Source organism: Neovison vison, chromosome 12 (assembly GCF_020171115.1).
Source record: "Neovison vison isolate M4711 chromosome 12, ASM_NN_V1, whole genome shotgun sequence".
Classification (NCBI taxonomy): Eukaryota; Metazoa; Chordata; class Mammalia; order Carnivora; family Mustelidae; genus Neogale; species Neogale vison.
In genome coordinates, this window is record NC_058102.1 from 7411169 (window position 1) to 7438334 (window position 27166).

At 56.2% G+C, this 27166-nt stretch overlaps 2 protein-coding genes across 4 annotated transcripts; one reads left to right on the top strand and one right to left on the bottom strand.

The window, feature by feature from the left end:
- Positions 1–231: 231 nt before the first annotated feature.
- CHADL (chondroadherin like) lies at positions 232–9174 on the top strand. 2 transcript variants are annotated; one of them, XM_044229401.1, is made up of 5 exons: positions 232–312; positions 989–2689; positions 3217–3383; positions 4081–4279; positions 9114–9174. In XM_044229401.1, exons 1-4 carry the CDS (start codon positions 232–234, stop codon positions 4259–4261), a joined length of 2130 nt encoding a protein of 709 aa, XP_044085336.1. In that variant the 3' UTR covers positions 4262–4279; positions 9114–9174. The 2 variants fall into 2 exon arrangements, with proteins under 2 accessions (XP_044085336.1, XP_044085335.1); XM_044229400.1 differs by lacking the exon at positions 9114–9174 and adding an exon at positions 4388–4578.
- Positions 7031–26379, bottom strand: L3MBTL2 (L3MBTL histone methyl-lysine binding protein 2). Of its 2 annotated transcripts, XM_044229402.1 has the most exons (17): positions 26276–26379; positions 23997–24240; positions 22365–22498; positions 19701–19824; positions 18848–18927; positions 17245–17362; positions 16668–16802; positions 16309–16397; positions 13101–13332; positions 12634–12710; positions 12355–12459; positions 11614–11761; positions 11188–11270; positions 10643–10877; positions 10104–10169; positions 9190–9306; positions 7031–8839 (listed from the first exon to the last, which is right to left on the bottom strand). In XM_044229402.1, exons 1-17 carry the CDS (start codon positions 26297–26299, stop codon positions 8727–8729), a joined length of 2124 nt encoding a protein of 707 aa, XP_044085337.1. In that variant the 5' UTR covers positions 26300–26379; the 3' UTR covers positions 7031–8726. The 2 variants fall into 2 exon arrangements, with proteins under 2 accessions (XP_044085337.1, XP_044085338.1); XM_044229403.1 differs by lacking the exons at positions 22365–22498; positions 26276–26379 and having other exon boundaries at positions 23997–24071.
- Between the last annotated feature and the right edge of the window lie 787 nt (positions 26380–27166).

Sequence of the window (27166 nt, forward strand, 5' to 3'; positions counted from 1 at the left end):
CATGGAGCAATGGTAATGACGCCTTCGCCTCGGCCAAAGGAGGAAGACATCCAAGGGGCTCTGGAAATAGGAGCTGGGCTTGGTAAGTGGACAGCATGGGTCGCTTGCCCCTGTGAACGACTGACCCTTCCTCCCTCTCCCAGGCCCCAGAGCATCTCCCTGGTGCTGCTGCTGCTTCTGCTGCGGCCACTGGGCCCAGCCTGGCACATAGCTGCCCAGCGCTGCCCACAGATGTGCATTTGCGACAATCCCAGACGGCATGTCGCCTGTCGGCACCAGAACTTCACTGAGGTGCCAAACGCCATCCCTGAGGTTAGCAGGATGAGGGGGGCAGGGAGGACAACAGGAGGAGCCTGGGTTGGCACCAGTGGATCTGCCACTGCCTGGCTGGGAGACCTTAGCTTGTCACTTTTCCTCTCGAGCCTCAGTCTTCACATCTGTAAAATGGAATAACCATCACCACTAGGAAAACAACCTATTTAAAATTCTATATGATTGGTACAAGTAGGTGACTTATAAATTGGGGCGCTTGGGTGGCTCAGTTAGTTAAGCGTCTGCCTTCGGCTCAGGTCATGATCGGAGGGTCCTGGGATTGAGTCCCACATGGGGCTCTCTGCTCAACAGGGGGCCGGCTTCTCCCTCTACCCCTCCCCACGCACCTCGTGCTCTCTATTTGACAAATAATCTTTAAAAAAAAAGATAAATATTGAATTAATTACAAACCCTGTGAGAATATTGAATTAATTACAAACCCAGAGAGAACGGGGATATGCTGGACTAAGATCCGGTCTCTGCCCTGTGGCGTCAGGAGCGGGAGGGGAAGAGAGAAAGCAAATGGGCAGCGCGGGTCGATGTGAGAAGCGCGCCGGCAGCTCGGAGCCGGGGAGCCGGGTGAAGAGAACAAGGAAAAGGAGAGGGAAGAGCACATGCGAGGGCTGCAGGGCTCGCGCCCCTCAGCACCCCCCAACCCCCGCCTCTCCCCGCGCAGCTGACTCAGAGGCTGGACCTCCAAGGCAGCAAGCTGAAGGTGATCCCCCCAGCGGCCTTCCGGGATCTGCCCCACCTGACACATCTGCACCTGCGCCGCTGCGGGGTGGAGCTGGTGGCCGAGGGCGCCTTCCGCGGCCTGGGCCGCCTGCTCCTGCTCAACCTGGCCTCCAACCGCCTCAGCTCGCTGCCGCAGGAGGCCCTGGATGGGCTGGGCTCGCTGCAGCGGCTGGAGCTCGAGGGCAACCGGCTGGAGGAGCTGCGGCCGGGGACGTTCGGGGCGCTGGGGGCGCTGGCCACGCTGAACCTGGCCCACAACGCGCTGGTCTACCTGCCGGCCATGGCCTTCCAGGGGCTGACGCGCCTGCGCTGGCTGCGGCTGGCCCACAACGCGCTCAGCGTGCTGGCCCCCGAGGCCCTGGCCGGCCTGCCCGCCCTGCGCCGGCTCAGCCTGCACCACAACGAGCTGCAGGCCCTGCCCGGGCCCGCCCTGGCCCAGGCCCGCGCCCTGGCCCGCCTCGAGCTGGGCCACAACCCGTTCACCTACGTGGGCGAGGAGGACGGGCTGGCGCTGCCCGGCCTGCGGGAGCTGATGCTGGACCACGGCGCCCTGCAGGCCCTGGACGCCAGGGCCTTCGCCCGCTGCCCCCGCCTGCGCAGCCTGGACCTCCGCGGGAACCAGCTGGCCGCGCTGCCCCCGCTGCGGGGCCCGGGCCAGCTGCGCCGGCTGCGGCTGCAGGGCAACCCTCTGTGGTGCGGCTGTGAGGCCCGGCCGCTGCTCGAGTGGCTGGCGCGGGCGCGGGTGCGCTCGGACGGCACGTGCCGGGGGCCGCGGCGCCTGGGAGGGGAGGCCCTGGACGCCCTGAGGCCCGCGGACCTGCGCTGCCCGGGGGACAGGGCGGCGGCGGAGGAGGAGGCGGAGTGGCAGGCGGCGGCGTGGCTCCGCGGCCCTCCTGGCAACCCCCAGGAGGCCGACGGGGCCGCCCGGCCCTGCCCGCGGGCCTGCGTGTGCGCCGCCGAGTCCCGGCACAGCGGCTGCGAGAGCCGGGGCCTGCGGGCCGTGCCCCGCGGCTTCCCCAGCGACACGCAGCTCCTGGACCTGAGGCGGAACCACTTCTGGTCGGTGCCGCCCGCGGCCTTCCCGGGCCTGGGCCGGCTCGTGTCGCTGCACCTGCAGCACTGCGGCCTCACCGAGCTGGCGGCGGGCGCCCTGGCGGGGCTGGGCAGCCTGATCTACCTCTACCTGTCGGACAACCAGCTCTCCGGCCTCAGCGCTGCCGCCCTCGAGGGGGCCCCGCGCCTTGGCTACCTGTACCTGGAGCGCAACCGCTTCGGCCAAGTGCCCGGGGCCGCCCTGCGCGCCCTGCCCAGCCTGTTTTCCCTGCACCTGCAGAGCAACGTCGTGGACCGCCTGGAACCCGGGGACCTGACGGGCCTGCCCGCCTTGCGCTGGCTCTACCTGAGCGGCAACCGCATCACCCAAGTGTCCCCTGGGGCGATAGGCCCAGCTCCGGAGCTGGAGAAGCTGCACCTGGACAGGAACCAGCTGCAAGGGGTGCCCACGGGGGCCTTGGAGGGGCTGCCTGCCCTCCTGGAGCTGCAGCTATCAGGGAACCCGCTCGGAGGCCTGGCAGATGGGGCCTTCTGGCCCGTGGGCGGGTCACTGCAGCACCTCTTCCTGAACGACAGCGGCCTGGAGCAGGTGGGCTGGGGAGTGGAGGGGAGGGCGAGGCAGCATGAGGCCCCGTTCCGCATGCAGTCCCTCAGCAAACACTGCTGCCCCGGAAGTCAGGTCTGAGGCTGGCCCGGGTGCCCCTGGGATGAGCCAAAGGCTGTGCCTGCCCCCAGGGCGCTCAAGTGTGGGGACAGACCAGCTGGATTCCAGGGCCACACCGGAGGCCGGCCAGGGAGGGTACTGGCAGAGCAAGGAGGAAGGGGGTCCGTGGGGTTCTTGAGCACTTTGAAGGCAGGGCTGGAGCCCCAAGGGTTTCTGCCATAATGAGGGTGTGTTCAGGTATAGAAAGAAACATGAACGTTCGGTGATGCACAAAGGGCAGGCGCTTTGGGATCAGACCAGCCAGGGTTTCCATCCCTGCACTGCCCTTTCTCCCTGGGCCACCTTGGGCTCTCCGCTTCCCTTCTGCTGGGGGAGCATGGGTCAACCTCCCAGGCCTTGGGGTGAGACAGGCCTGGCAGGAGCTCGCACCAACGCTTGGCATCTCCTCGCAGATTTCTCCCAGGGCCTTTCTGGGTCTGGGGCCACGGCTGAGGAGCCTGCACCTGCAGAAGAACCAGCTGCAGGCCATACCCGCCCTGCCCCCTTTCAGCCAGCTGGAGCTCATCGACCTCAGCGGCAACCCCTTCCACTGTGACTGCCAGCTGCTCCCGCTGCACAGGTGGGCACCGCCACTGCTCCCCCCACCCCGGGGTGGGCTGGGGACCCACCAGTGGCTCTCAGTCAGGCCCCACTCTCTCCCCAGGGCACCATGGCCGTGCGGCCGAGCATGTTCTGGGGCGAGGGTCCTGCCAGAGCCAGCTGCCGGGCCTGAGGGAGCCAGAAGTGCATGGGGGCTCGGGGTGGACTTCTCTGGGCCTGGATTCCCTCACTCCTCCTCCCAGCCTAGGGGGGCGGGACCTAATAAATATTTGTGGGCACTTCATTAATTTCATAAGAAAGCAACAGGAACCCTGGAGTCCAGCAGAGCTGGAGACTGACTCCGGGCCCCGTAACTTCTCCGTGCCATTCCCTCGTCTGTAAAGGAGATGGAAGGACCCGTGTCCTCCTCATGGGGGTTCTTCGTGAGGATGACCCTGTCAGCTCGCATATACAGATTGATTTGAACAGTGTCCGGAGCACCCTAAGCTCTCTGGAATTATTATTGCTACTATCCCCTTTTTACAGACAAGGGATCTGAGGATTGAAGGGACTCCCTCTGAGTCCCCTAACTGGTGAGGGTCTGAGCCAGGATTCCCTCCAGAGTCTGCCCTCACCCACCAGGCTCCACTGGCCCCCAGTTCCCGAGGACCTCCTCGCCGCCCCTTCCCCAGGAAGGCTCGGCACATCGGGTGCCCTGAACTCTCTCCTCTCCTCAGGTGGCTCATGGGGCTGAACCTGCGTGTGGGAGCCACGTGTGCTACCCCTCCCAGTGCCCAAGGCCAGAGGGTGAAGGCTGCAACTGCTGTCTTTGAAACCTGCCCAGGCTGGGCTGCCAAGAAGGCCAAGTGGATGCCCGCCCCCAGGTCCAATGCCAGGAGAACCCCCATGAAGGGATGACAGCCGAGAGCAGACAAGGTTGGCCTGGGGGCAGGTTGGGGGAGGCCTCGGTGGGTGGGTCAGTTTCCGAAGAGCCTGGGGTAGCAGGACTCTGACTTCTCTTGGTCCTAATTCCTGTGGTTCCAGATCTGGACAATGACTCTGTCGCTTCCATTCTATGATATCTGTCCCCGCTCCTCACCTCCTCTACCTCTGGCTGGGCCCAGGTGGGTCTGTGAGGAAATGACTACACTGTCCCATCCTGTGGGACAGTGGCCTTTCTGAGAAGCCACAGAATACCCAGAGCCAACATTCTAGAAGCAATGCCACTATTGCCAGATTTGCGGCTCATTGTTGATTCCAGTCCTTCCTGGACTCTGGGGCCTGGCTCAGCCCTGGGACAGGAGGAGCAGGGGTGCCGTGGCTGTGGCTACCGCCTCCTGCTGGCCCCTGCTCTGTGTTGTTCCATCACCCGCCTGACATTTATGTTTACTTGAGCCCTCGGTTGTAGCAAAATTGTGCAGCGCACAGTGGAGGGTGAGGATACTTGGACCCTGGCCTGTGGGGACCCCTGCTGTGTGCTGAGGGCACCGGGAGGGTGTCTAGGGGAGAGGCCAGTCTTGAGAAGGAAACTGAGAACAGAAAAGCGGGTCCTGGTAAGACAGAGAGAGGGCTCAGCCTGGCCTGCCTATGGAGTGGCACCCCCAGGACCTGTGTGCCTGGGGACCGGAGGTGGTGTAGTAGCCTCCAGGGGCCGCTGTGACAAAGTACCACAAACTCGGTAGCTTAGGACAACAGACACTTTGGCTCACTGTTCTCAGCAATCTAGATGTCCATGGGGCTGCGCTCCCTCTGAGAGCTGTGGGAGAGAGCCTTCTGAGCCCCTTCCAGCTTCTGGTGGCCCCAGATGGTCCTTGGCTTGTGGCCACACAACTGCAGTCTCTGCCTGACTTCACATGGCATCTCCCTGTCCCTTCACATCTTCCTGCAAAATCGGACTTCAAGTTCCCCCTTTCTAGAAGGACAGGAGTCCTACTGGATTAGGGCCCAACCCCATGACCTTATTCTAACACGATTACCTCCGTAAAGACCCTATTTCTAAGTAAGGTCTCATTCTCAGGTGTATCTTCTTTGGGGGAGGGGCACACAGCTCGTAAGTGTTTCTAGTCAGGTAGGCTGGGAGGAAGGAACCTCTAGAAAGACCCCAAGCTGAAGGTGAGCAGTTGTGCCTTAGAGGACAGATCTGGAAGCAGCATTAATGACAATGACATCAGTCTTTGCGGACACTTTTGTGGCGCCAAGTTCCTGTCAGGTGAGGTGCTCCAAATAGCCCTGGAGTTACAGGTTTTTCTTTTTCTTTTTCAAGATTTTATTTGACAGAGAGATCACAAGTAGGCAGAGAGGCAGGTGGGGCGGGGAGCGGGAAGCAGGCCACCTGCTGAGTAGAGAGCCAGATGCAGGGCTTGATCCCGTGACCCTGACCCTGAGATCATGACCTGAGCTGAAGGCAGAGGCTTTAACCCACTGAGCCACCCAGGTGCCCGATTTTTCATTCTTTAAAAAGATTTTTATGGGAGACAGTGCGAGCAGGGGGAGGGCCAGACGGCCAGACTCCCTGCTGAGCAGGAAGCCCAATGTGGGGCTCCATCCCAGGACCCCAAGATCAAGACCTGAGCCGAAAGCAGCCGCTTACCCAGTGGAGCTACCCAGGCGCCCCCGCTATTTCATTTTTGTGGAAAGTAGCAGTTTCCTCTCAGGAATGCAAACGAACAGAAAGATGGGGGCCCTGGGGTGCCTGGCTGGCTCAGCCGGGGCAGCCTGCGACTTCTGAGCATGAGACTCTTGATCTGGACTCCACGCTGGGCATGGATCCTACTTCAAAAAAAAAAAAAAAAGAAAAAGAAAGAAAGAAGAAAAAGACAAGGACCCTGACCTCGAGGATCACACACGGCTCTGAGCTGCTCCGGGCCGTGCTCACCTTGCGCACAGCCACGGCTAGACCACGCACGCATCATGCTTTCGCGGCCCACCCTCTGGCGTGCTGTCTGGCCAGCGGAAGATGCCTCAGCAAAGACACCGAGTGAGGACTTATTGGTGGAAACACGGCAGGCCACCCTGGGTTTAATGCCAGTGCTGTCACTTAGCAGTTGTGAATTTAAGCGAACAAGCTACTAAACTCTGATAAGCCTTTCTCTCCCCCATAAAGCGAAGTCAACATGTACATCAGGATTCCTGTGAAAATCGACCGTGTACACGTGGATCCTTGTACCCGGTGTATGAGGCCATTTCTGGTGGCAGTCCCCTTGCTTGCCCCACCCCTTGGGCAGTGTCTAGACTGGGGAGCAGTAAAGGAAAGGTGTGCGCATCTGCACTTGGTCTAATCTGCACCAGGAGCCACTGCAGGTCATGGAGCAACGGGCAGGTTTCGTCAGGGGGTCTCACAGCCGTCCCCCATCCCCCATCTCTCCCCTACCCAGTCCCCCCGCTACTGGACTCCAAGGTCTCTGGTTCTCTCCGAGGGTAAGTGAGGTACAAAGCTGATCCTGTGCCTGGAGTGAAAACCTCCCAGAAACCCACGCTTCCGTCTGTGATCAGTCATGTAGATCTTTCGGCTCCAGCAACGCAGGTTACGTATTTTCAGGTCCCACACTCATTGGGGCTTAGTACCAGGCCGCTGCAGCAGACAAGGCACGGGCTCCGCCTCTGGGGAGCTCAGGATCTTCCGCAAGAGGAACAGCAGAGATGTAAAGAAGGGTAACCCGGCGTGTGGTTGCTATGGAGACGGGGTGCTCAAATGAGGACGTTTATTCCTTGTGCTTGTGGGTGAACCCACCCTCCGTAATTGATCCCATGAGGGGACAGATGAGAATACACTCAGCTCTCAGGCACAGGCAGGCGCGTCACTCCATTCAGGAAGAAGGAACTGGAGGTCCCGTGGCGTACGAGTCCAGTTTCCCCAGAAACTCCAAGTGGATTGGGACGAGGCACTAGCTTCCACCAGGAGCAGGAGCCTTCGAGAGCTCCAAGGGTTCCCTGCGAGCCCAAATGCACACCCAGGACATCTTTCTCCCATGGGGTCTGAGGCTACTGACCCGTCACCACGGCGGGTCTGGGGTGTGTGTGATCGACAGCAGGTAAAAGCAGGGCCCCTGTCCTTAATCGTCAACTGTGTTCTAGGTCTAGTCGCTTTTGGAGGGAATTCAGGCTGCACCAACCGGCCACTTTCTGGCCCTGGTTTCTATACCATGTGGAGCTTTCTAGCGCCTTTAGCAAAGGAGTGAGGCTCAAGTTCTCCCTGGAAGAAATGACTGGAAATCAGCTCCCTCGGGCTGGTCACCCCATCTCTGGGTGACACCAAAGAGCCTGGGTCCTGAACAAACGCATGACCAGCACCGCCCCCAGAAAGCGCGGGCAGCGGCAGCCTGACGGACCAGCTCAGAGGATGTAGCTGCGCACCCTCGAGGGACGACACGGGAACCCACCCGGCAGCGCGTCTACTCAAAGACAAGAACTAAAGGTCAGCCTGCCTCCACCTTCCCTTCCAGGAAGAGTCCATGAAGAGACGGAAGGAGGAGACAGTTTCCAAGGAGACGAACTGGGAAAAATAAAAGCAACTGAAATTTGGCAGACACTAGGGGAGCTTCTAGAATGTAATTTCAGAAAGGAGAACGGACAAGAAGGGATAGAGGGCCAGGAAGCAGGTGCTATTGTCTTCTCCCTCCCTCCAGGGCTCCCTTAGGGCCACCTGAGCTAGCCCAGGGACTCGGGCAGCGCTGCATCTGGCCCCAGGGAACAGTGAGAAGGGGGCGTGAAAGCCAAGCCGGGCTTGGAACGGTTAAGCGCAAAGCTGGCTGCTCTCCCTTCCAGCTGGGGCCTCCTCACAGCACGGCTGCTTGCCTTCCAGGCCGGCTGCCCCCTCTGCCACCGGGCCTCCCCATGTGGCATGGGGCCCCAAGCCCGGAGCAGACCCCACCTCTAGGCCACTGTTCTGTTTAGGAGATCGGGGGCAGTCCTCTTGCCAACAGAGAAAACAGGTTAAGGCCACCTCACGAGTCACCAGAACCTGCCTCCTGGTCACTGGTGCTTAGCTGCCTGCACCAGGCCAGGTTCCCTGGCCTCCCCCGGGTACTGGCAGGAGCAGAGCGCCAAGCCCAGAGGGCAGAGGCTGCTCTCAGGCACCCACACGGCTCGCCACCAGCCTCCCCTCCAGGGCGCGGCTCCAGGCGTGCATTACGGGACTTGTAGGACACACGCGTACACGCTTCACGGACTCGTCTTCCAGCGTGACTGGGGCGGCCCTCTGCCCCCTGGCAGCTGAGGGGTATGTGGGTGTGCGGGAGGTTACTGCGGGCCGGAGGGCGTGAGTCCCTGGGGCTGGCCGTCAGAGCTCCTGGCAGAACTCAGGCAGAAAGGCTCCATCTCCAGACTAGAGCCGCAGGGGAAGGGCGGCGGCCCCCGAGGAGCCCGGGGCTGGTGGTGGGGAGGCTCAGTCGTCCGTCTCCTGTTTGATGCTCTCGATGGGGACAGGCAGCGCCGGACTTGGGGCTTTGTCGGGCGCGGCCGTGTCTAGATGCTCCTCCTTCACGCGCACGGTGACGACTGAAGAGGAGGGGTGGGGGGGGCGGGAGGACAGGGTGAGCAGGTGTGACGCTCCGGGAAAGGCAGGGGGCCCTCGGGACGCGGCGGGGAGGTGGGAATGGCACCTTCCCCCTGCGGGGCAGGCGGCGACGGAGAGGGCCCGGCTGGAGACGTGCGGGTGCGTTCAGAGGCGGGGGTGGGCGTTCGGGGAGCTCTCCTGGCCCCGGGGTCCGAGAAGGACCGCTCGGCGCCCGGAGAAGCCCCTTCACACTGAACTCTCCTCTTCTGCGCCCAGGTGGGGAAGGAGAGGGGCCGCCTCTGAGCGCCCGAGCAGGCCGGCCCTGGCTCGACCCCGCCCCGGAGGCTCTTACTCTCTTCTGGAGCAGGATCTGACCCGATCTTCTCTGCGGCCTGCAGGTCACCCTCCAGCAGGGGCTTCTTGGAACCCTGTCTGAGAGGCCGGGTCTTGGTCGGTGGTATTCTTTTCCCTTTGAATAAAAACAGAACGACACTCAGCATGGGCTGTATCCGTGGTGGGCTCGAAGGCTGGGGTCATCCAGCGGGGAGCAGAGGCGATGGGGTGGAGGGGCGGAGGGGCAGGTGCCCCAGCCTCAGAGAGCGTTGCCCCACCACTGTGGACGTGACCAGCTCCATACCTTCACGTCACCCTGATTCTGCCCAGGGACCCCATGCCTTCCTCCTTGTCCTGTTTCCAGAAACCTCTCCTCTCCATGGTGCCCCTTCACGGCGAGCTTCTCACTGCCGAGGCCGGCAGCTCGGAAGGACAGCTTTCCCTCCCCCCTCCCTACCCACCCCACCGGCCGTCCCCTCAAGCTGAGCCTGCACAGGGCTCCAGATCTGAGTGGGCCCCGCCTAGGGAAATGACACCGCAGCTCCTGCCCCTGAGGGTCCCAGGGGAAGAACGACAGGCTTGAGGAGAAACTGCCAGCCTCCCAGACATCTGACTTTCAGACAGCGGTTGTGTCCGCCTAGGGGGCGGACGGGGTCGTGCTGACTTCTGCCAGCACGGATGAGGACCCCTCCCCCTCTTCTCTCGTACAAATACCATCTCTTGCCTTTTTTCCTCGGGACCCTGACCATTCCCAGAGACTGAAGCCTCCCTATTTGTCCCTGGGTCCCTTAAGACACAGGCTGACAGGACTGTTGGAGACGGAGGGACCACGAGGAGCGCTACCTATGTGGCGACCACCCCCTGCTCCCAGAGACAAAGGCCCAGCTGATCCCAAGTCCCACACCAGCCCGGCCGCTTCAGAGAATCACTTACTTTTCTTCCCAAACTGTTTCTTTTTCTTTTTTGTGGCCTCTTTGGCCTTCAGAGGTGTGGTTGGCTCTGTTGTTGAAAGACGAGGGGAAGAGGTCAGAGGCGAGTTTGAAGAGGGCGTGGTACAGACACACCCCGAGACCCCTTGCCCACACCTCACTAGCCTCCCTTACACACGGGACACCCCAAGAAGGAAAGCCAGAGTTGGGCAATGAGAATGGGGGAGGGACTGGACAGCAGCTGTCCCTTTTTCCCACCCTTGTCACCCGGGCTGCTCCGAGGGGCCTGGGTGGTTTACCTGGGTGCACAAGGGCACCGGCATATGACAAAGTGGGCAAGGTCAAGGAAGGCGCTCTGCAGGCCAGAGGGAGACAGACAGGTCAGGAGCGGGAGGTGGGGACACAAGGGCCACTCTTTCACTAGAAGCGGTCCAGGAGACTTCTCGGTCTCATGCCAAAGAATGAGGCAGGCAGGGGAGTGGTTGGCAGGAAGGAAAAAGAGAAGGAAAGTCAAGAGTCCCCCGGGGCTGCGAGAGCCCAGACCTGCGGCCACAGGTGGCTGGAGCTGGTAGCCGGTGAGCTCACACCAGCCCACGGGGTAGATGTCCGGGGACTCACAGTCCACCCACTGGTCGTACTCGCTGTCCCAGCCGTCGAAGTGGATGCTGAGGAGCCTGTGCACCACCCGCTTCACCGTGGCCACGCAGATGAGCCGGGGCTCCATCAGGTCCACGGCCTCCAGCTTCATGCCCACCTTGAAGCCATGGTTGGGGCAGTCCTGGGGATGGGGGTGGGGGAAGACGCGGTGACCATGACAGCCAGCTCCCTGTGAGTACACGGGAGGAGTGGGCCCGGGGTGCCTGTGGGGAAGGGTCCCTTGCCAGTGATCCCACTGTTCCCAGCACCAGCCCCTCCAGGGAAGGGAGCCGGCCGGACTGTCTGGCAGAATGCCTATGGCAGAGTTTGGGACTTCTCCCCTGAAGTGGCTGATCCCCGCGGTCCAGACTTAAGGAAGAAGCGGGGTTCAGTTAGTCCCGCTGACAGTGGGCAGGGCTGCCCCAGGCCCTGTGCCTCCCAGCGCTCCTCACCATGTTAAAGAGTCTCGATGGAGCTGCTTTCGACTTGGTCTTCTCTAAGTAGGTGTCCCAGCTGAAAGTGTGTGCCTCGTAGCCTGATGGGGCAGAAAATGTAGACGTGGAGGGAAAGCAGAGGAGGCGGGAGGGAGTCCAGGAGAGGAGCACAAGCCAAACGGGATAGCTGCCTCAGGACCCAGCCTAGTGTCTCCCCGGCAGCCTTCTTTCCTCCTCCCCAGCCTGGTACCTGCTATATAAGACCATGGTCCTGTCGTACAGGTTGTTCACTGCCCAAAGGAACAAGTGGGAGCTCCGCTCACCCAGATACCCATCAGCCCTGGAGCCAAGTCAGCCCAGTTTAACGGCTGGGGGTGTGGGCTTGGACAGGGATCTGGGCCCATGGGCACACACTGCCCTTTCCAACTGTGAGGACAGTCTTACCTTTCGGGGGCGTGAGCTCAATGTCATTCTTTTGGCAGAAGGTGGCTGGGAAGATGGCGTGGGAGGAGGCATGGTAACAGAACCAGTCCGAGCCATCTGTGGAGGGCCCCCCATCCACGCAGATCATCAGGTAGCCGTCGAGGAGAACCTAGTGAGGGGAAGGGCAGGCAGACACCATGGTATCACGAACGGCACCCCTCATCCCAGGGGAAAGAGGCTACGGGGGGACACGAGGGGGATGGAGCCAACCAGAGTTAGAGCTCAGCCTTCCCTGAGCTTCTGCTTTCGCCGGAACCCATAGTTGTGAGGTTCTCTACCTTCCTCATAAGACAGCAAATGCTGTTCCCACAGGGACAGCTGTTTTTTTCCAGTATGTTTAGTGGTGAGTACACGGGCCCAACCTGAAGACTGGCTAGATGCGCAAACCAATATGTCCCTGGGGGCTCAGGCATAGTCATTCGCTGCTTAGGCCGCAGGAGCAAGGGAGGCGGCGGCGTGCAGCGAAGTCAGCAGCTACGGCTCCTGGCGGGGCGGCCACTTGAAGACGGCGTGTGGCGGTAGGAAGGCCCCCCAGGGAGATAACAGGGAAGCTGATCCTGAGCAAGGAGCAGGTAAGACCCCTACTCACATAAGCACAGCACTCCCCGAGCGCAGGGGGGCTGGACACCGAGTGCAGGCTCTGCGCCGCCTTGCCGGCTCCCAAAAGCCACGCTAGAGGCTGCGGGGCCGGTCTGGGCTTACCTTGCAGATGGTTGCCACGCAGATGTTGCCCAGATTCAGGGGGTCAATGGCTTCCAGTTTCATCCCCTCCTCAAACCAACCACCTTCCGTGTAGACAGCTCGAACCTTAAAGGAATGGGGCAGCTGGGGAATCTGGGCGGCCCAGGTGGAGGGTGGGGGGAGCTGGCCTCATCCGGTCGGTCTGGGAAGGAAACAGGGAGGGAGAGGAACACCCCGGGGGCGTGAGGCCTGGAGCACACCTATGACCCAGATGAGAAGTGCCCATGGGCTGCGCCTCACCTTCTTGAACAGGTAAGGAACAGCGTCACAGTAGATCTTCCGGAAGGTGGGATGGTGGGCCATGTCACTGCGCCTCTCTTTTGGGGAGATGGTAAGGGGAGCAAGGGAGAGAAGGGAGTTGCAGGCTGCTCACAGGGCCACCTCCCTCCCCTCCCCAGAAACGTGGGGCTGCCCTGCATAGGCTCTAATCCGTATCTGGGCACCCCGCGTCCTTCCACCTACACCAGAAGACAGAACCTGTCAGGGGCTTTCTGTAGGGGCTACTGGACCCTTAAGATCCAGACGCTTCCCACGCCATGTAGGCTGCAGGTTCGAAGTGATTTAAAATCCTCACAAACTGAGTGACCTTGGTCAAATCACGCACCCTCTCTGGACCTCAGTACTACCATGCGCATGCTGGAGACGGGCACCCCCACCACACAGGGGCTGTGGGGGGCGGTGCTCCTGCCCCAGCCCTGACAGCGGACCTGACAGCTTGATGCCGTGGCCGACTCGCCGCGACCAGCCTACTGGGTGGATCAGGGGGCTCCACATGTGGCACCAGAAGTCGTCATCACTGTCGCCATCTTCATAGAGGAGCCGAAGGCGACCCCCGATTACTGTGTCCACCACGGCCATGCGGGTCCGGGACACCTGGGACTTGTCCACCACCTCCAGCCGCATGCCTTGCCGGAAGGGGTACTTCATGCTCTCCACCATCTGCAACATCAGAGCACAAGCCTGCTGGGGTCCTGGGGCTCCCCCTGCCACCTCCCCCTGCCTATCCCTAAGCCACGAAGCTGGCAGGTGAGCCCTCAGGTCCTCCCAGGTTCGACACTGGCCCCTGATTCCCCAGGATGATATGGAGGTACAGCACAAGGCTTCCAAGGTGGGCACCAAAATGCCAGTCAGTCAGTAAGATGGGAGGTATAAAACCCACTTCAGACCATGGAAACAGGTGCCTCAGGGGCTCAAGTGACTTGCCCACACCCACCCAGCTTCACCAGTGCCAGAGCTGGACTATGAAACTGGTGCCAGTGCCCAGCCTTGCGCATGCTCTGCGCTCATGGCCAGAGAGCAGCGACCCCTGGGGACTCTACGTCTCATTACAGCTGTGAACGCGCTGGGCTACAGCTCTGAATGGCTACTGCACTCTGACCCAGCAAGGGATAGGGACCAAGATGCCCACAAGCTGTTCTGGAGAGCCCTGATGACAGGCCACAGATGAGGGGGTAGGAGGGTACAGAGGCTTTCAGGTCACTGTCACCTCAGTGCTTTCCTGCCTGCGGTAGGAAAATGGGAACAGTGAGCTCTATAGGGCTTTTCCAGCCCTGGGAAAACCAGCCCCAGCAAAACCAGCCCCAGCCTAGGCAAGGTGAGGACGAAGCTGTGCTTTTTTTTTTTTTTTTTAACTTTTTAATAAAAAGATTTATTTGTCAGAATGTGCCCACAAGCAGGGGAGCAGCAGGCAGAGGGAGAAGCAGGCTCCCCTGCCCAGCAAGGAGCCTGATGTGGGACTCCACATCAGGTCCCAGGACCCTGGGACCATGACCTGAGCCAAAGGTAGACACTTAAACCACTCACTGAGCCTCCCAGGTGTCCCTAAGCTGTGCTATTTCAAAGTCCACCAGGAGGAGGAGCATCTCCAAGGTCACAAATCAGCCAACAGGCAAAGCTAAAACTCCTAAACTACAGACCCTCAAGGCCGGGAATATAAGCCCAAACCAACTGCCTGATTGGCCCATTTCAGAGAGAGACACAGGGTGAAGACCGGGCTGGGGTTCCTCTGGGCCACCTTCCCCTCCTAGCCTTTCCCTACATGTTCCTTTCCTTGCGGCCCACCCAGGGCAGCCCACAGCCCAACACCACTTTCGTGGCTTCTTTGTTTAGTCACACCCGGAAGCTGAGCTCCGCAGGGGTGGAGGCCAGGCTTGGGAGGACCCTCTTCTACAGGCCCAGCTCCAAGCACAGAACCAGGCACACAGTTAGCGCTCAATCAACATTTTTTTCTCACTTGACCAACACACAGTACACACCGGACCTTGGTGGTACTAAACATTTACCTTGGGTGTACTAAACATTTCACTCAGCACTTATCACATTGTAGGCATCAAAGAAACTAGACTAGGTTTGGACGAGAGCTTCCTTTACAACCCTCCCCACCTTTTACCCTCTCCCCCCACCCCATCCTCAGAGGCCCTGCTTTTGTATCCACTGTAGGACTGGGTAAGTGACAGTGAGTCACTGTGTGCTTGCTCACTGGCTCACATGGAACCAGAATCAAGCTTTTTTTTTTTTTTTTTTTAATTTTTTATTTCTTTGACAAAGAGAGAGCAAAAGTAGGGAGAGCGGCAGGCAGAGGGAGAGGGAGAAGCAGGCTCTCCGCTAAACAGGGAGTCTGACGTGGGGCTTGATCCCAGGACTCTGGGATCATGACCTGAGCTGAAGGCAGCTGCTTAACTGACTTGAGCCACCCAGACACCCCTCTTGTTTTTGTTTTTTTAAGATTTTATTTATTTATTTGACAGGCAGAGATTACAGGTAGATAGAGAGGCAGGCAGAGAGAGAGGAGGAAGCAGGTTCCCTGCTGAGCAGAGAGCCCGATTCGGGGCTTGATCCCAGGACCCTGGGATCATGACCTGAGCCAAAGGCAGAGGCTTTATCCCACTGAGCCACCCAGGCGCCCCTCCTCTTTTTTTTCTTAAGTAGTCTCCATGCCTAGCATGGAGCCCAATGTGGGGCTTGAGTTCACAACCCTGAGATCAAGGCCTGAGCTGGGCTCAAGAGCCAGATGCTTAACTGACTGAGTCCCCCAAATGCCCCAGAATCAAGCTCATTTTATTTAAAGTGGAGGAGAGGCCAGCCTGGTAACACTGGTGGCCGTACCAACCCACAGTCACCTGCCTCATCTTCAGACAAGCGCCAGCTGGAGAAGAGTGAATGCTCGGTTCCACCTGCTGAATCTGCCCACTGGGCAAGGCATTATGGGTACAGTTATAGTTTTGTTGGAAATTATAGTTTTAGTTGTACATTATAGTTTTGTTGAAAAGAGAGCATGGGGCCTCCTGGTGGTTCAGTCAGTTTAGCATCTGCTTTCGGCTCAGGTCACAATCCCAGGATTCTGGGATCAGACCCCACACTGCGCTCCTGCTCAGCAGGGAGCCTCCTTCTCCCTCTCCCACTGCTTGTGTCTCTGTCAAATAAATATATAAAATCTTTAAAAATAAAAAAAAATAAAACATGGAAAGCCACAGAGATGACTCGGGAGGCACACCCCTGGTTTAGAACCCAGGCTATTTTATGATTGCTCTGCTTGACTTTGTTTCCTCTGCCAGACTGCAGCGTCCTGAATACAGGCTCTGTATCCCCACAGTTCTTTGTATACAAATACTTAATGAAATCCATGGAACGAATGTTCCTGAAAAATGCTGTGAGCAAAGGTGAGGCTCTGGAGGAGGAAACAGGAGACAAAGCAACATGATCAACATGGCTGGAGCAGAGCCTGGGTCGGGGGCGAGGCTGACACTAGGCTGGGGAGGCAGAGAGCAACTGACATCCTTCCTGGAGAAACGTGAAGCTGAAGACTGGCAAGCACGGGCGTCTTTGAGAAAACACTCCAGTGAGTAGCAGGGACAGAGGAAATGAAGAGTGCAGGAAGGAGATCAGTTAGGAGACCCAAAGGGTTCGCTGCCAGACCTTGATATGGAAATCCACGGGAAGCGTCCTGGAGCCCACCAAGCGCTTCATGAGGTACCCCTTCCAGTCGGTGAACTTGGCATGGATGGCTGCAGAGACAGCAGAATCCTGGTTACACAGACGGACACCGCTCCCACCCACAGGGGGCGCCAGAGCCACCTAGTTCTGCCTTGTCTGGCCAGCCATCACAGCTTCTAAAACCCACCGTACCACCTCGATCTGTCCTGGGGCTTCTGAGACAGGAGGACAGGAAGCAGGCTGGCAAGCAGGTTCTGCTCTGGTCTAACCTCAGACAAAGGGCTCCCCTCCCACCAAGGGCTCTGCAGGAACCATGACAGGGAATGTTCTCATCAACTCACTCCGTGGGGGCACCAGGATCTTGCTGTTGATGGCACACCAGCCAATGGGGTGGACGTCCACTGTCCCAAGGTTGCACCAGAAGTCATGGCTGGCGTCATTTTCAAAGCCTTCATACCGGAGCAGTACCCGGTACCCTGAGAGGAGGAGGGCACCCATGAGGGAGGGAGGGAGGAATGGGAAAGGTGTATTCTCACGCCTTCCCTCTTCTCAAGCCGAAACCCGACTCCTATTCTAAGAACCCCTTCCGGGCAAGAGGGGTCCCTGTTGTCCACAACAGTCACAGTCAAAATAAACCCATGCCCTGTACTTGGAGTATGGTATAGCATGAAGAATGAATCTTCTGCAGCCTGATCGTTCCTGGAAAAAACCTTAAAAAGGGGAATTTACAAACTTGCCATGCTTTGTGGCCTCTCTGAAGCCAGGAAAAGTAGAATCCCAAGAAGGGATTGGCAGAACTCTAGTAGGTGGGCGTTTTTGTTTGTTTTATGAAGCCAATTTTTGCCTGCAACAATCCCCACCCATGTGGAGATGTCACTCTCCAAACCCAGACCCTGCCGCGGCGGGAGGAGTCCCCACCTGCAGCCTGGATGACGGACGCGATCCAGTACACCCGGCTGGGGAGCACCGCGTCGCTGTTGAGCACCTCCACTTTCATCCCCTTCATCACATCCTCCCACTGGTCATAGAGTGGGACCTGTGTGGGCACGAGAGCATTCGGGGTGGGGGGGGATGGTGAGCTGCCCAAGCGGACAGGGGAGAGTGACTGGCCCCGTGCGCCATCACGTCCTTCTCTGCACCTCGGTGCAAGTCACTCGCTGCATGGGGCAAGCCAGGTATGGGGCTAGGGATGGAGACGTGAGTAAGACAAGAGAGGAGATTCCCAGAGAGCTGAGGGAGGACACTGGGGGTGGGGTAGCAGGGGACAGGGCAGGAGGGCGGGGGCAATAGCCAGACATCCCGAGTGAGTCGCCCTGAGTGCTGCTCTTAGTGGACCAGTTCATTCTGTCGTCCCCGGCACCTCACACCTGTGCCCGTTTTGCGCCAGTGACGACACTGGTCTAACACCACCTAGTGCTCGCCACACGCGGGACTGTCCTGGGCACAAATACCACCTCTTTCGATCGTCACTCAAGCCTGGGCAGTAGTCTCTAAGCTATCAGCATGCTGGCACTCACGCACTACTTCTGGTACATTCTTTTTCCACCTCTCCAACGTGTCTTCTCCTCTTGGGATACACCAGCACACCCTTCCTGCTTGCCTTCCCCGTTATCTAATCCTCACTGGGCACCAACAGGACCTTGACTCTCCTTTGGAGAAATTCAACCGTTTTTCCCTTCTCACCCTGGCTTGAGCTAATCGGGCTAACCACCCCACATCTCTGGCCACAGAAGGGGTCTCCCACAGAACCTAGAGAGGGCTATGTCACCAGGCACACAAGGCCCCGCTTGGCAGAGCCTACGGAGTCAGGCACGCTGAACGCAAGGACAATGTAACTCCCTGTGGTGAAAACTCAGGGCAAAAGAGTGTCCCAATGGGAAAGGTTGGGTGCCTTCAACAGCAATGCGGAGAAGTCAGGAGAAGTCAAACTTCCCAACCTTCCACTGTCCACAGTGCTCCCCGGAGTGTAGCAGCTACTAGGATGGGACTCTGGTCAGAGGACTCCAAGAGTAAAGAGGCCTCCTCCTCCCCTTCCTGGCTTGAAAGACCAGACGTGAGTGCTCTAGGTGGCAGCATCTCTGCCCGTCCTTCCAGTCCAGGCCCAGCCCCCTGGGGCCTCACTCTTCTATGCTGCTTTGGGCAGAAGGGGGGTCCAGAAGGATCCCCACCTGCCGCCAGGGGGCCCAGGGCAGCTCAGAACAAGCTTTCAGTGGGAAAACAGGGAACAATGGGGAAGAAAAAAAAAGATAAAGAAAAAGGATTTCTAGCACAAAGTTCCTCAGAGGGAAGGACGCTGCCAGAAAGCCTCAATGAGGATTTGTGGGACGCCGCCGGGAAAAGGTGGACAGAAATTTAAACCGGAGCGAGAGGCAAAGCTGGACTGCGCTCACCCCCACCTCACCACTGTTCTCTCCCTGGTGCCAATGCCCAGCCTGGAATGCTTAGGAGGCTGGCAGGGGTGAGAGGGGCGGCAAGCGCCCTAGTTCCCAGCTCTCCCTCCCCTAATCTCCAGGGCACTCACATGCTTAAAACAGCTGACGGGAGCAGCTTTGTAACTGTGATCCTTCAGGAACTTCCCCCAGTCGAAACCCAGGACAAGCGCTGCAGAGAATGAGAAAGAGTTTGAAGTCAGCAGCCCTGCTAGGAACCTGGCCCCCATAAGCTTGTAGAAACAGGTCCTTCCCCACCGGGCAGCCCCATACCTGCCCCACCAGTGGCCATCAGAACAGGGCTGGACCTTATCCAAAGGGTGACAGACTCTCAGGAGTAGAGGAAACATTCGAGGGAAATATCTGATCTTTCTTCCCCGGAAAAGAGAAGGAAAACCAAAGACTTTTGGGCTTAAATTCCTTAGACCTTCCCCAATCTTTCATTGGCCACAGCTTATCTGAATGGGTGGGCGGGGCGCACACCTCGGCCCCTCCAGCCTGCCCGTGGGGCTCAGCTGCTGTGAGAAACTCAGACCACCTAGAATAGAGCTGCTGAATGCTCATATGCTTAGAACATGCTGTATACACTCCAAGAGAAAGGTTCCTTTCCTTATCCCACAGCCCCTCTCCAAACCAGAGGGGTCTCCACTGCCCAAGGGAAACAGAAGTCAAAGGGCCAAAAGCAATACAAGAGAAAGAAGCTAATTCTGGGCTTCTGAATTACCAAGAGTAGGGGTCCTGGCACTTGGAGTGACTAAAGGGATTTTCTGGGGTAATTTCCATACCACGTACCGATGGGGCAATCCACGCGGGGCTTGGGCCAGGGCCCTCTCTGGCTGCCCCATCTTTCCTGTTCCTGGCTCCCAGGCAGAGCCACCCCACAACGGGCACCCCACTCCCGCCGACCCCCAGCAGCTTCCTGGCCCCAGTGCCCTGCCGTCTTACCGTCTTGCCCTGTCGGTGTCCCGTCTGCTAGCTGTCCTGTCCCTTGTGAGTGGAGGAAGGCTCCGATTTTGGCAGACCAGGCTGCCTTGTGCAGGACTTTGGCTTTCTTGGTCGGCGGTTTTCCCTGGAGGGAGGAGAACATGTGTGCGGCCCAATAGCAGAGAACAGAGCCTCGGTTCAAACCCAGGTGTTTGTCCACGAGTCCGTAGTTTTTTCATTTGTAAATCAAGTGGATAACAATAACAATATCAACTCAGAGGGGAGTGGCAAGGACAGAGTTCCTGCGTTAACACCAACACTCAGTAAGAGCTTAGCTATTGTTCAAGTAGGGAGGACCACTCCTATCTTTTCAGCCTCTGCTTCCTCTCCAGGAATTTTCCCTCCTGCCTTCAACTCTCAGCCTTCTCCTTCCTCTGAGGCTCCTACAGACTTACTGCAGAGAGTGGGCTTCAGAGAGGTCTATGAACTGAGTCAGGAGGCAGCCTTTTGTACACATACAGGAATGTTCTGGAACAGGTCCATGGCTTTCATCAGGTGCTCCAATGGGGGCACCCCCATAGGTGAAAGGCCACTAGTCTGGTCTATAATTTGTTAAGCCCTGCTCAGAAAGTGGGGGAGGGGACAGAGGGAGAGGGAGAATCTTTTTTTTTTTTTTTTGAGAGGGAGAGAGAGAGAGAGAGAAAATCTTAAGTAGACTCTATCCTCAGTACAGAGCCTGACACGGGCTCCATTCCACAACCCATGACTGGATCAGATCATGAGCAGAAATCAAGAGTCAGATGCTTAACTCACTGAGCCACCCAGGCACCCCCCACCCCCAGATAATTTAAAAAGATCAGTAAAATAAAAATGTGAGTTTAAATCCCACACTGACCTGGGATCAAATCCTGGGTCTTCAATTTCATTTGTATACCTCTGTGTAAGTTACTGAAAATGTTTCAGCCTTAAAAATAGGAATTTAAGGGACTCCTGGCTGGCTCAGTCAGTAGAGCATGCAACTCTTGATCTTGGGGTTGTAAGTTCAAGTCGCATGTTTGGTGTAGAAATTACTTTAAAAAAATCTTAAATAGGAATTTTTAAAAAATCATTTTAAAGAGATTATTGGTTGGATTTAGTCCAAACACTCAGCAAGTACTCCCAAACTGTAGCTATTAACAATACTATTATTAGCTCACTGAGGAGAGAGATTTTTCCATGCCCTGACTAAAATCCACGCAACAAGGGAAACAACAAACAATTATCTCACAAAAGTGAGAGATAAATTATATGAATTACTAAGCAGAAGACTTGGCACACACTGTGACTTCCAAATGTAGAGCAGTGGGTCTCAAGCTCAGCTACGTGTCACCCGGCGAGACCGGTCTATGTTCAGGGGTGCCTGGGAGGCTCAGTGGGTTAAACCTCTGCCTTCGGCTCAGGTCATGGTCTCAGGGTCCTGGGATCGAGCCCCGCATGGGGCTCTCGCTCATCAGGGAGTCTGCTTCCCCATCTCTGCCTGCTTGGGATCTCTTTCTGTCAAATAAATAAATAAAATCTTAAAAAAAAAATTTAAAGTCCCTGTGTCCAGGAGGCACCTGGCGGGCTCAGTCAATGGAGTGTATGCCTCTTATGACTATTTATATAAGAGCGAGCACAAGGAGAGTGGGGACAGGGGAGAGGCAGACTGCCTGCTGAGTAGGGAGCCTGCCCAGGACTGAGTCCCAGGACCCCGGGATCATGACCTGAGCTCAAGGCAGACGCTCAACCGACTGGGCAACCAGATGCCCCAAGCATCAGTATTTTAAACACCCTCCAGGTGATACAAATGTGCAGGAAAGTTAGAGAACCATAGCTTTGTGGACAGTGGCCATAGTTACCGGGAAACCACAAAGTCAGGCACCTGCGATTACAGCCCAGTTCCAGCTCTGCTGCTCTTCCAACAGAACTACCTTAGGTAAGTCATTCTTCCTCTCTGAAACTCAGCACACTTCTCAGCTAATGCGTGGGTTATGCAACACATCTCTTTAAGAATCCTTCCATTTATAGGGGTGCTTGGGTGGCTCAGTCCATTGGGTGACCGACTCTTGATTCTGGCTCAAGTTATGATCTCAGGGTCATGAGACTGAGCCCCGAGTTGGGCTCTGCACTGGGTGTGGAGCCTGCTTAAGATTCCTCTCTCCCTCTCCCTCCGCAGTCCCCGGTCAACCCCCCCCCACTCACTACTGCGGTCTCTCAACAATAACAACAACAAAAACAACAAAAAGACTTTCTAGGTAGCCATCTATGAACAAGGCATCGACTTCCTAAACTCAACTGTGGTTGGTGAAATATATGCCTGTCTCCTAGCTTCCCTTCAGAGCATTTATGGAAGCTAGGAAGCAAAGACCAAGGGCATCGGCCTCCCCCAAGGCTCTTGTTTAAACATACTAAACACATCAGACTACGCGGGGAGTGAAGATGGGAAATGAGGGCAGCTCTAGAAATCTGCAATTCAACAAGCTCCATAAATGGATTCCTTTGCCTTCTAAATTGCAGAGCATAACAAATAGCAGGAAACTTACAACCTCAGACAGCCACAAGCAAGCTCCTCCCAAGCCCTCTTGGCCCCTTGCCATCAGTCAGTTGGGGGCTCCTGTCTCAGCTCCCAGGATCCCAGGAAGGGTCTTCCAAGTGACGGTCTCTCACCTGTAATCTGGCCAAGATACTGGCTTTCTTGGAGTTGGAGGAGTAGCTCCTGGAACAGGAAACACTGCAGAATCTCTTAGTCTTGGAGAAGAAGGCTTCCCTTGTACCCACGATACCACACATCTCACAGACAGCTGGGAAGAGAACTTAGGACGTGACCCACCTAATACGATCACCCCAAATCAAACAAAATAACGGGCCCTTCAAAATCTGGAACAGTGCAATAACCAGGTGAGTCCCAGCCCCCCAGTCAGGCTGATAGGACTGGAACAGGAGCAGGAGGTGTGTGTCCGCCTCAATCTGTTTTGTCTAAGATAAGCTGCCTGGCATCGCCCGGCTATATGTCAACAGTGGAGCTAAGGAAAATCCACAGGGCAACAGTGAGTGTTGGAAAGTCTGTAAAGAGGAAAACGAGAAGAAAAAAAGTGCCTACTTCACCTAACTTCTGTGGCTTTTCTTCTCATCTATAAAGAGACTGAACTAGATCAGTGTTTCCATTCTGACATCATATTAGAATCACCTTAGGAGCTTAAAAATTACCCAAGCCTGAGATTCTAATTAACTGGTCTGTGATGGGATATACGCATCCGTAATCTTAAAAGTTCCCCAGGTGGGGCGCCTGGGTGGCTCAGTTGGTTAAGCACCTGCCTTCGACTCAGGTCATGATCCTTGAGTCCCAGGATCAAGTCCTGCAGGGGGATGGGAGTGGCTGGATGGGGGGGGAGGGCCAGCGTGTCCCTGCTCAGCAGGGAGTCTGCTGCTTTCTCTGGCCCTCTCCCCTCTCATGCTCTCTCTCAAATAAATAAATAAAATCTTAAAAAAAAAAAAAAAAAGCTCCCCTAACACACAGCCATGATAGAGACACCTGGACTCAATGGTTTCTAATGGTTCTAGTTCCAGAGTTCTAAGATTCTAAGAGAATGGCTGGAAGAAGGGAGAAAAGGCGGTGGCAGGGTGGGCGGGGTGGGGGGGTGGGGGGTAGGGGGAGGAAGAGAAGATAGGTCGATGGAAAGGAAAAGTCAAGTGGCAGAGTATTAGATCACTCTTCTAAAGAAGGCAAGCACTAAGGGACATCTAGCCTGTCTCTCCTCATAGGCAATCCATACACAGCGGGCCTGACACAGGGATCCAGCAGCTGTCCAAGCAGCACAGCTCAGAAATTCACTGGCTTCCAGATGCTCTATGGGGATTCTCATCAGTAATTCTCTCCCCAGGAAGTCACTTTATTCTGTATTTTCCACCGCCCCCCCCACCAACCACATCCAACCCACATGCTATTTTTTGTCCTTTCCTGGAGAGTAAATCAGAACATTTTAGGAGTTCTTCTCAAAATCTAGGCTTAAAAATCAACTAGCTATTCACACCAATGTAAAAGCAGCACCATATTAATGACTGGCATCTAATGTGTGCCAAATAAGTATTAGTCGTATGAAAGAACAAAGGAAATTGCGATTTCAAATCAGATTGCAGCAGGAAATGCCCCTTGGGGCACTTCTCTCTCTCTCATAGGCCCTCAGATATGAGATCAAACAGCTTTTACACCTGGACAGCTCTGCCCACATGGCCTATATCCTCCTCCTCCTCCCCAGCCTCCTGAAACCTCCCCGTCTTCAGGGGACACTCTAAAAGCACCTGGCTCAGAACCACTGCCATCCAAGGAGCGGGGAGTCCCAGGGCTGAGCAAATGCAGGGGGGAGGTGGGCAGCTCCCCTGCTTCCCGATCTTCATTTTCTGCTTCACTTGACTCCTCGAGGTAGGAGCTGCTCTCGCTGCCTGCGCTGCTGTTATAGCTCCGGAAACTGTCATAGCCACCAAAGAGCTCCAAGTCGTCGTCCTCTTCCTCTTCCTCTTCCATAGGTTCTGAAGATGGAGTCTCCTAGGGGAAGGATGACAAACCAGGCAGGAGGAAATCAGGTCTGGCTAGTGTACGAGGAAGAAGGATGCAGGTCTGCTGTCAGCTCACTTTCCAATTCTTTTTTTTTTTTTTTTTTTTTAAAGATTTTTTTAATTTATTTATTTGAGAGAGAGAGCATGAGCGAGGAGAAGGTCAGAGAGCGAAGCAGACTCCCCATGGAGCTGGGAGCCTGATGTGGGACTCGATCCCGGGACTCCAGGATCATGCCCTGAGCCGAAGGCAGTCGTCCAACCAACTGAGCCACCCAGGCGTCCCTCACTTTCCAATTCTTGGGTCAACACTTTTGGGCTAAGGGTTAGGCAGAATCAAATACCCCTTTGGCAAACACCAGGATCATCACTCTCGTTTACACAATTCTTAACTGCAACTTATCAGAACAGCTTAACAAGACAGAAAATGGTGTTGGAATTCACCAAGCTCCTCCTGTGGATTTGTAAATGATGACATTTTAACATGATTCACATAGAATACAATGATGTGAAAATACTCTAAGTTATCTCATGTAGACTTTCTGGGGGAGACGTATATTAGAAAATCATTCTTCCCTCTTCAGCATACGTGCACCAAAACAATCTCAATTCGGAAACAATTACAGCCACAGAAAAGTTAATTTGGAACGCAGACTGCCCTAAGGAGGATCTGGGAAACAGATGACACACTAGTATGTACCATAGCTCTGGACTCCGCTCTGATCCTAACTAGCTGTGGTCTTTGGGCAAGTCACTGAATCTCTCTGGGCCTCAACTTTCTCATCTATGAAACAGGAAAAGCATTTAGCTCACAGGATGTGAAATGTAAATGAGATATTGTGTATCAATCTACCTGGCACTTAGGAGAAAAGGTCCCATACCAGGGCTCAAGTACCATCTCTAGTGCCGACAAGCTGTATGATCTACGGCAAGTCAATCTCTCCGGCCTCGGTTCCCACATCTGTAAATGAGGATACCACCTCTTTCAGAAGCTTTGAGGGAGAAATAAGGATTAATGCAAGTATAGCACTCAAAACAGTGACTTGCATGTAGCAAGTGTTTGATACATGTTGGCAATTATTACTGGCTAAAAGCCTGGGCTTTCAAACCAGATTTGCCTGGGCTTGAATCCTGGCTCTACCAATTAACTGTGATTTTGTGCCATGTACAGAACCTTGCCTTCATCAGTACAACGGAGACAATAGCAAGCCTTCTTTAGATGACTAGAATGAAGACTGAGATATGTAAAGCTTAGTTCTGTTTCCAGCAGTTAGCGACAGCTCTACAAGTGTGGACTATTATTCTTAGCCTCCATTTCCCTTATAGAATTTTTTAGCTATTTCATTTTATGTTTACAACTAAACACACACGCCCAAATGTAGCAGAAAAGACACCGAATTTAAATGTAAGGTGACCAGAAGCCAAATGACTCGAGGATGAGTGGGTGACAGGTTATAGGACAGTGAGAGAAGTTTTGGAGCCTGCAAGACTGAGTGCCCATCTCCTTCGCTTTACAGCTGTGTGGCCTTTCTGGGGAGTCACCACCTGCCTGCGAGCCTCGGCTACTTTAACCGTAACAGCGAAACAGTGACACAGGATTGTTGTGAGTATCCTGGGCGATAATGCACGTGAACGCTCTAGACACGCAGTTTTACGAAACTTTCCTCTCCCTCACGTCCCACCAGGATGTCACTGACCCCCTAATCCCCCAAGAAACGACCACGAGAGAGGGAGGACAAAGAAGATTCAGGAGCCCTCAGATCCTGAACCCAGTTCTCTTTCCGGGGAGGCCAGGGAGGCCAGGGAAGCTGTTCCGCCCTGAACTACCCGCCAGACGTCGGCCCCTGCAGGATGGGCGCAAAAGGCAACGCCAATCGCCTCTGGCCCTGCTCAGCCTAACTACCTCAGTTTATCCATCTTTCCACTCTCCACCCTCCAGCCGTCGCTAAAAGACCTAAAGATCGGCCCCACGGGCGAGGTTCTCGGGGGTTCCCTTTCCCAGTCACGATAAATCCTCCCCCTCTCACCTCGACGCCCCGAGTCTTCTCCATGAGACCTAACACCGTTTCTTCAACCGTCACCAGGTGCAGGAAGCCATATTGGCCTCGCGGCTCTTCCTCAGCGCAGTCATTGGCCGCCTCCCAGAGCCGCGAGCCAATCACACTGCAGGAAGGAGGAAAAGCCGGTTCCGCGCTGGCCCGCGCCCCTGGCCCTAGGGGCGGGGAAGGCGCGGGCGCTTGTGGGACTTGTAGTTCTCCTGTGGGTGCGCGTGGAAGCGTACGTTGCTATAGCGATGTGAAAATCCCTGCACGCTGGCCCTGCAGGCGCGGGGGCAGAGCTCATTTCTGTACGCTAACCTCCTCCTCTCGCCCCTACCCCATTCTTTATCAAACAATTATTGAGCACATAGGTGCTGTTCCAGGCACCAGGAATGACATCGCATTCTTCCTGATTAGAAGAATTTTAAGGTGCTCTTGGTCCAGGATGACTCGCAGAGAGACTCATTTCCAATTCAGGCAGAAACTGGAATGGTCTTATGCCCAGCGCTATGAATGTCTCGCATGCTCAAAATCCAGCCACGCTGCCCCTCCATCACCATTGCCTGATTAAAACCTCGAATATGAGGCACTCCGCCTCACTCATTTTGGATGTCCCACAACCTCCTTAAACACTCAGTTCTAGGTGCTTCGGTGAGATCTACAAAGAGCTCAAATCTGGAGACAGCCAATCACCCTATCAAAGATGAAACAGTAGCTCTTTCCGAGATCGCACACGTTTGCAATTTAAGGTTTAGCTCAAATTCTTTCCCCGTGCTATGCTCCGCTCTAATTAATTAAGATCTAAATATAGGGGTGCCTAGCTGGCTCCATCAAAGGAGCGTGGGACCCCATCTCAGAGTGGTGGCTTCCAGCCTCACT

Excerpts from the sequence above, each read along its gene's own strand:
- CHADL (XM_044229401.1), top strand. The coding sequence starts at position 232 with ATGTGCATTTGCGACAATCCCAGACGGCATGTCGCCTGTCGGCACCAG. Across the intron at positions 313-988 it reads TGCCAAACGCCATCCCTGAG|CTGACTCAGAGGCTGGACCT; the intron begins GTTAGCAGGATG and ends CTCCCCGCGCAG. Across the intron at positions 2,690-3,216 it reads ACGACAGCGGCCTGGAGCAG|ATTTCTCCCAGGGCCTTTCT; the intron begins GTGGGCTGGGGA and ends ATCTCCTCGCAG.
- L3MBTL2 (XM_044229402.1), bottom strand. The coding sequence starts at position 26,299 with ATGGAGAAGACTCGGGGCGTCGAG. Across the intron at positions 19,825-22,364 it reads GTATCTTGGCCAGATTACAG|GGAAAACCGCCGACCAAGAA; the intron begins GTGAGAGACCGT and ends TCCTCCCTCCAG. Across the intron at positions 16,398-16,667 it reads GATCCTGGTGCCCCCACGGA|CCATCCATGCCAAGTTCACC; the intron begins GTGAGTTGATGA and ends CTGTCTCTGCAG.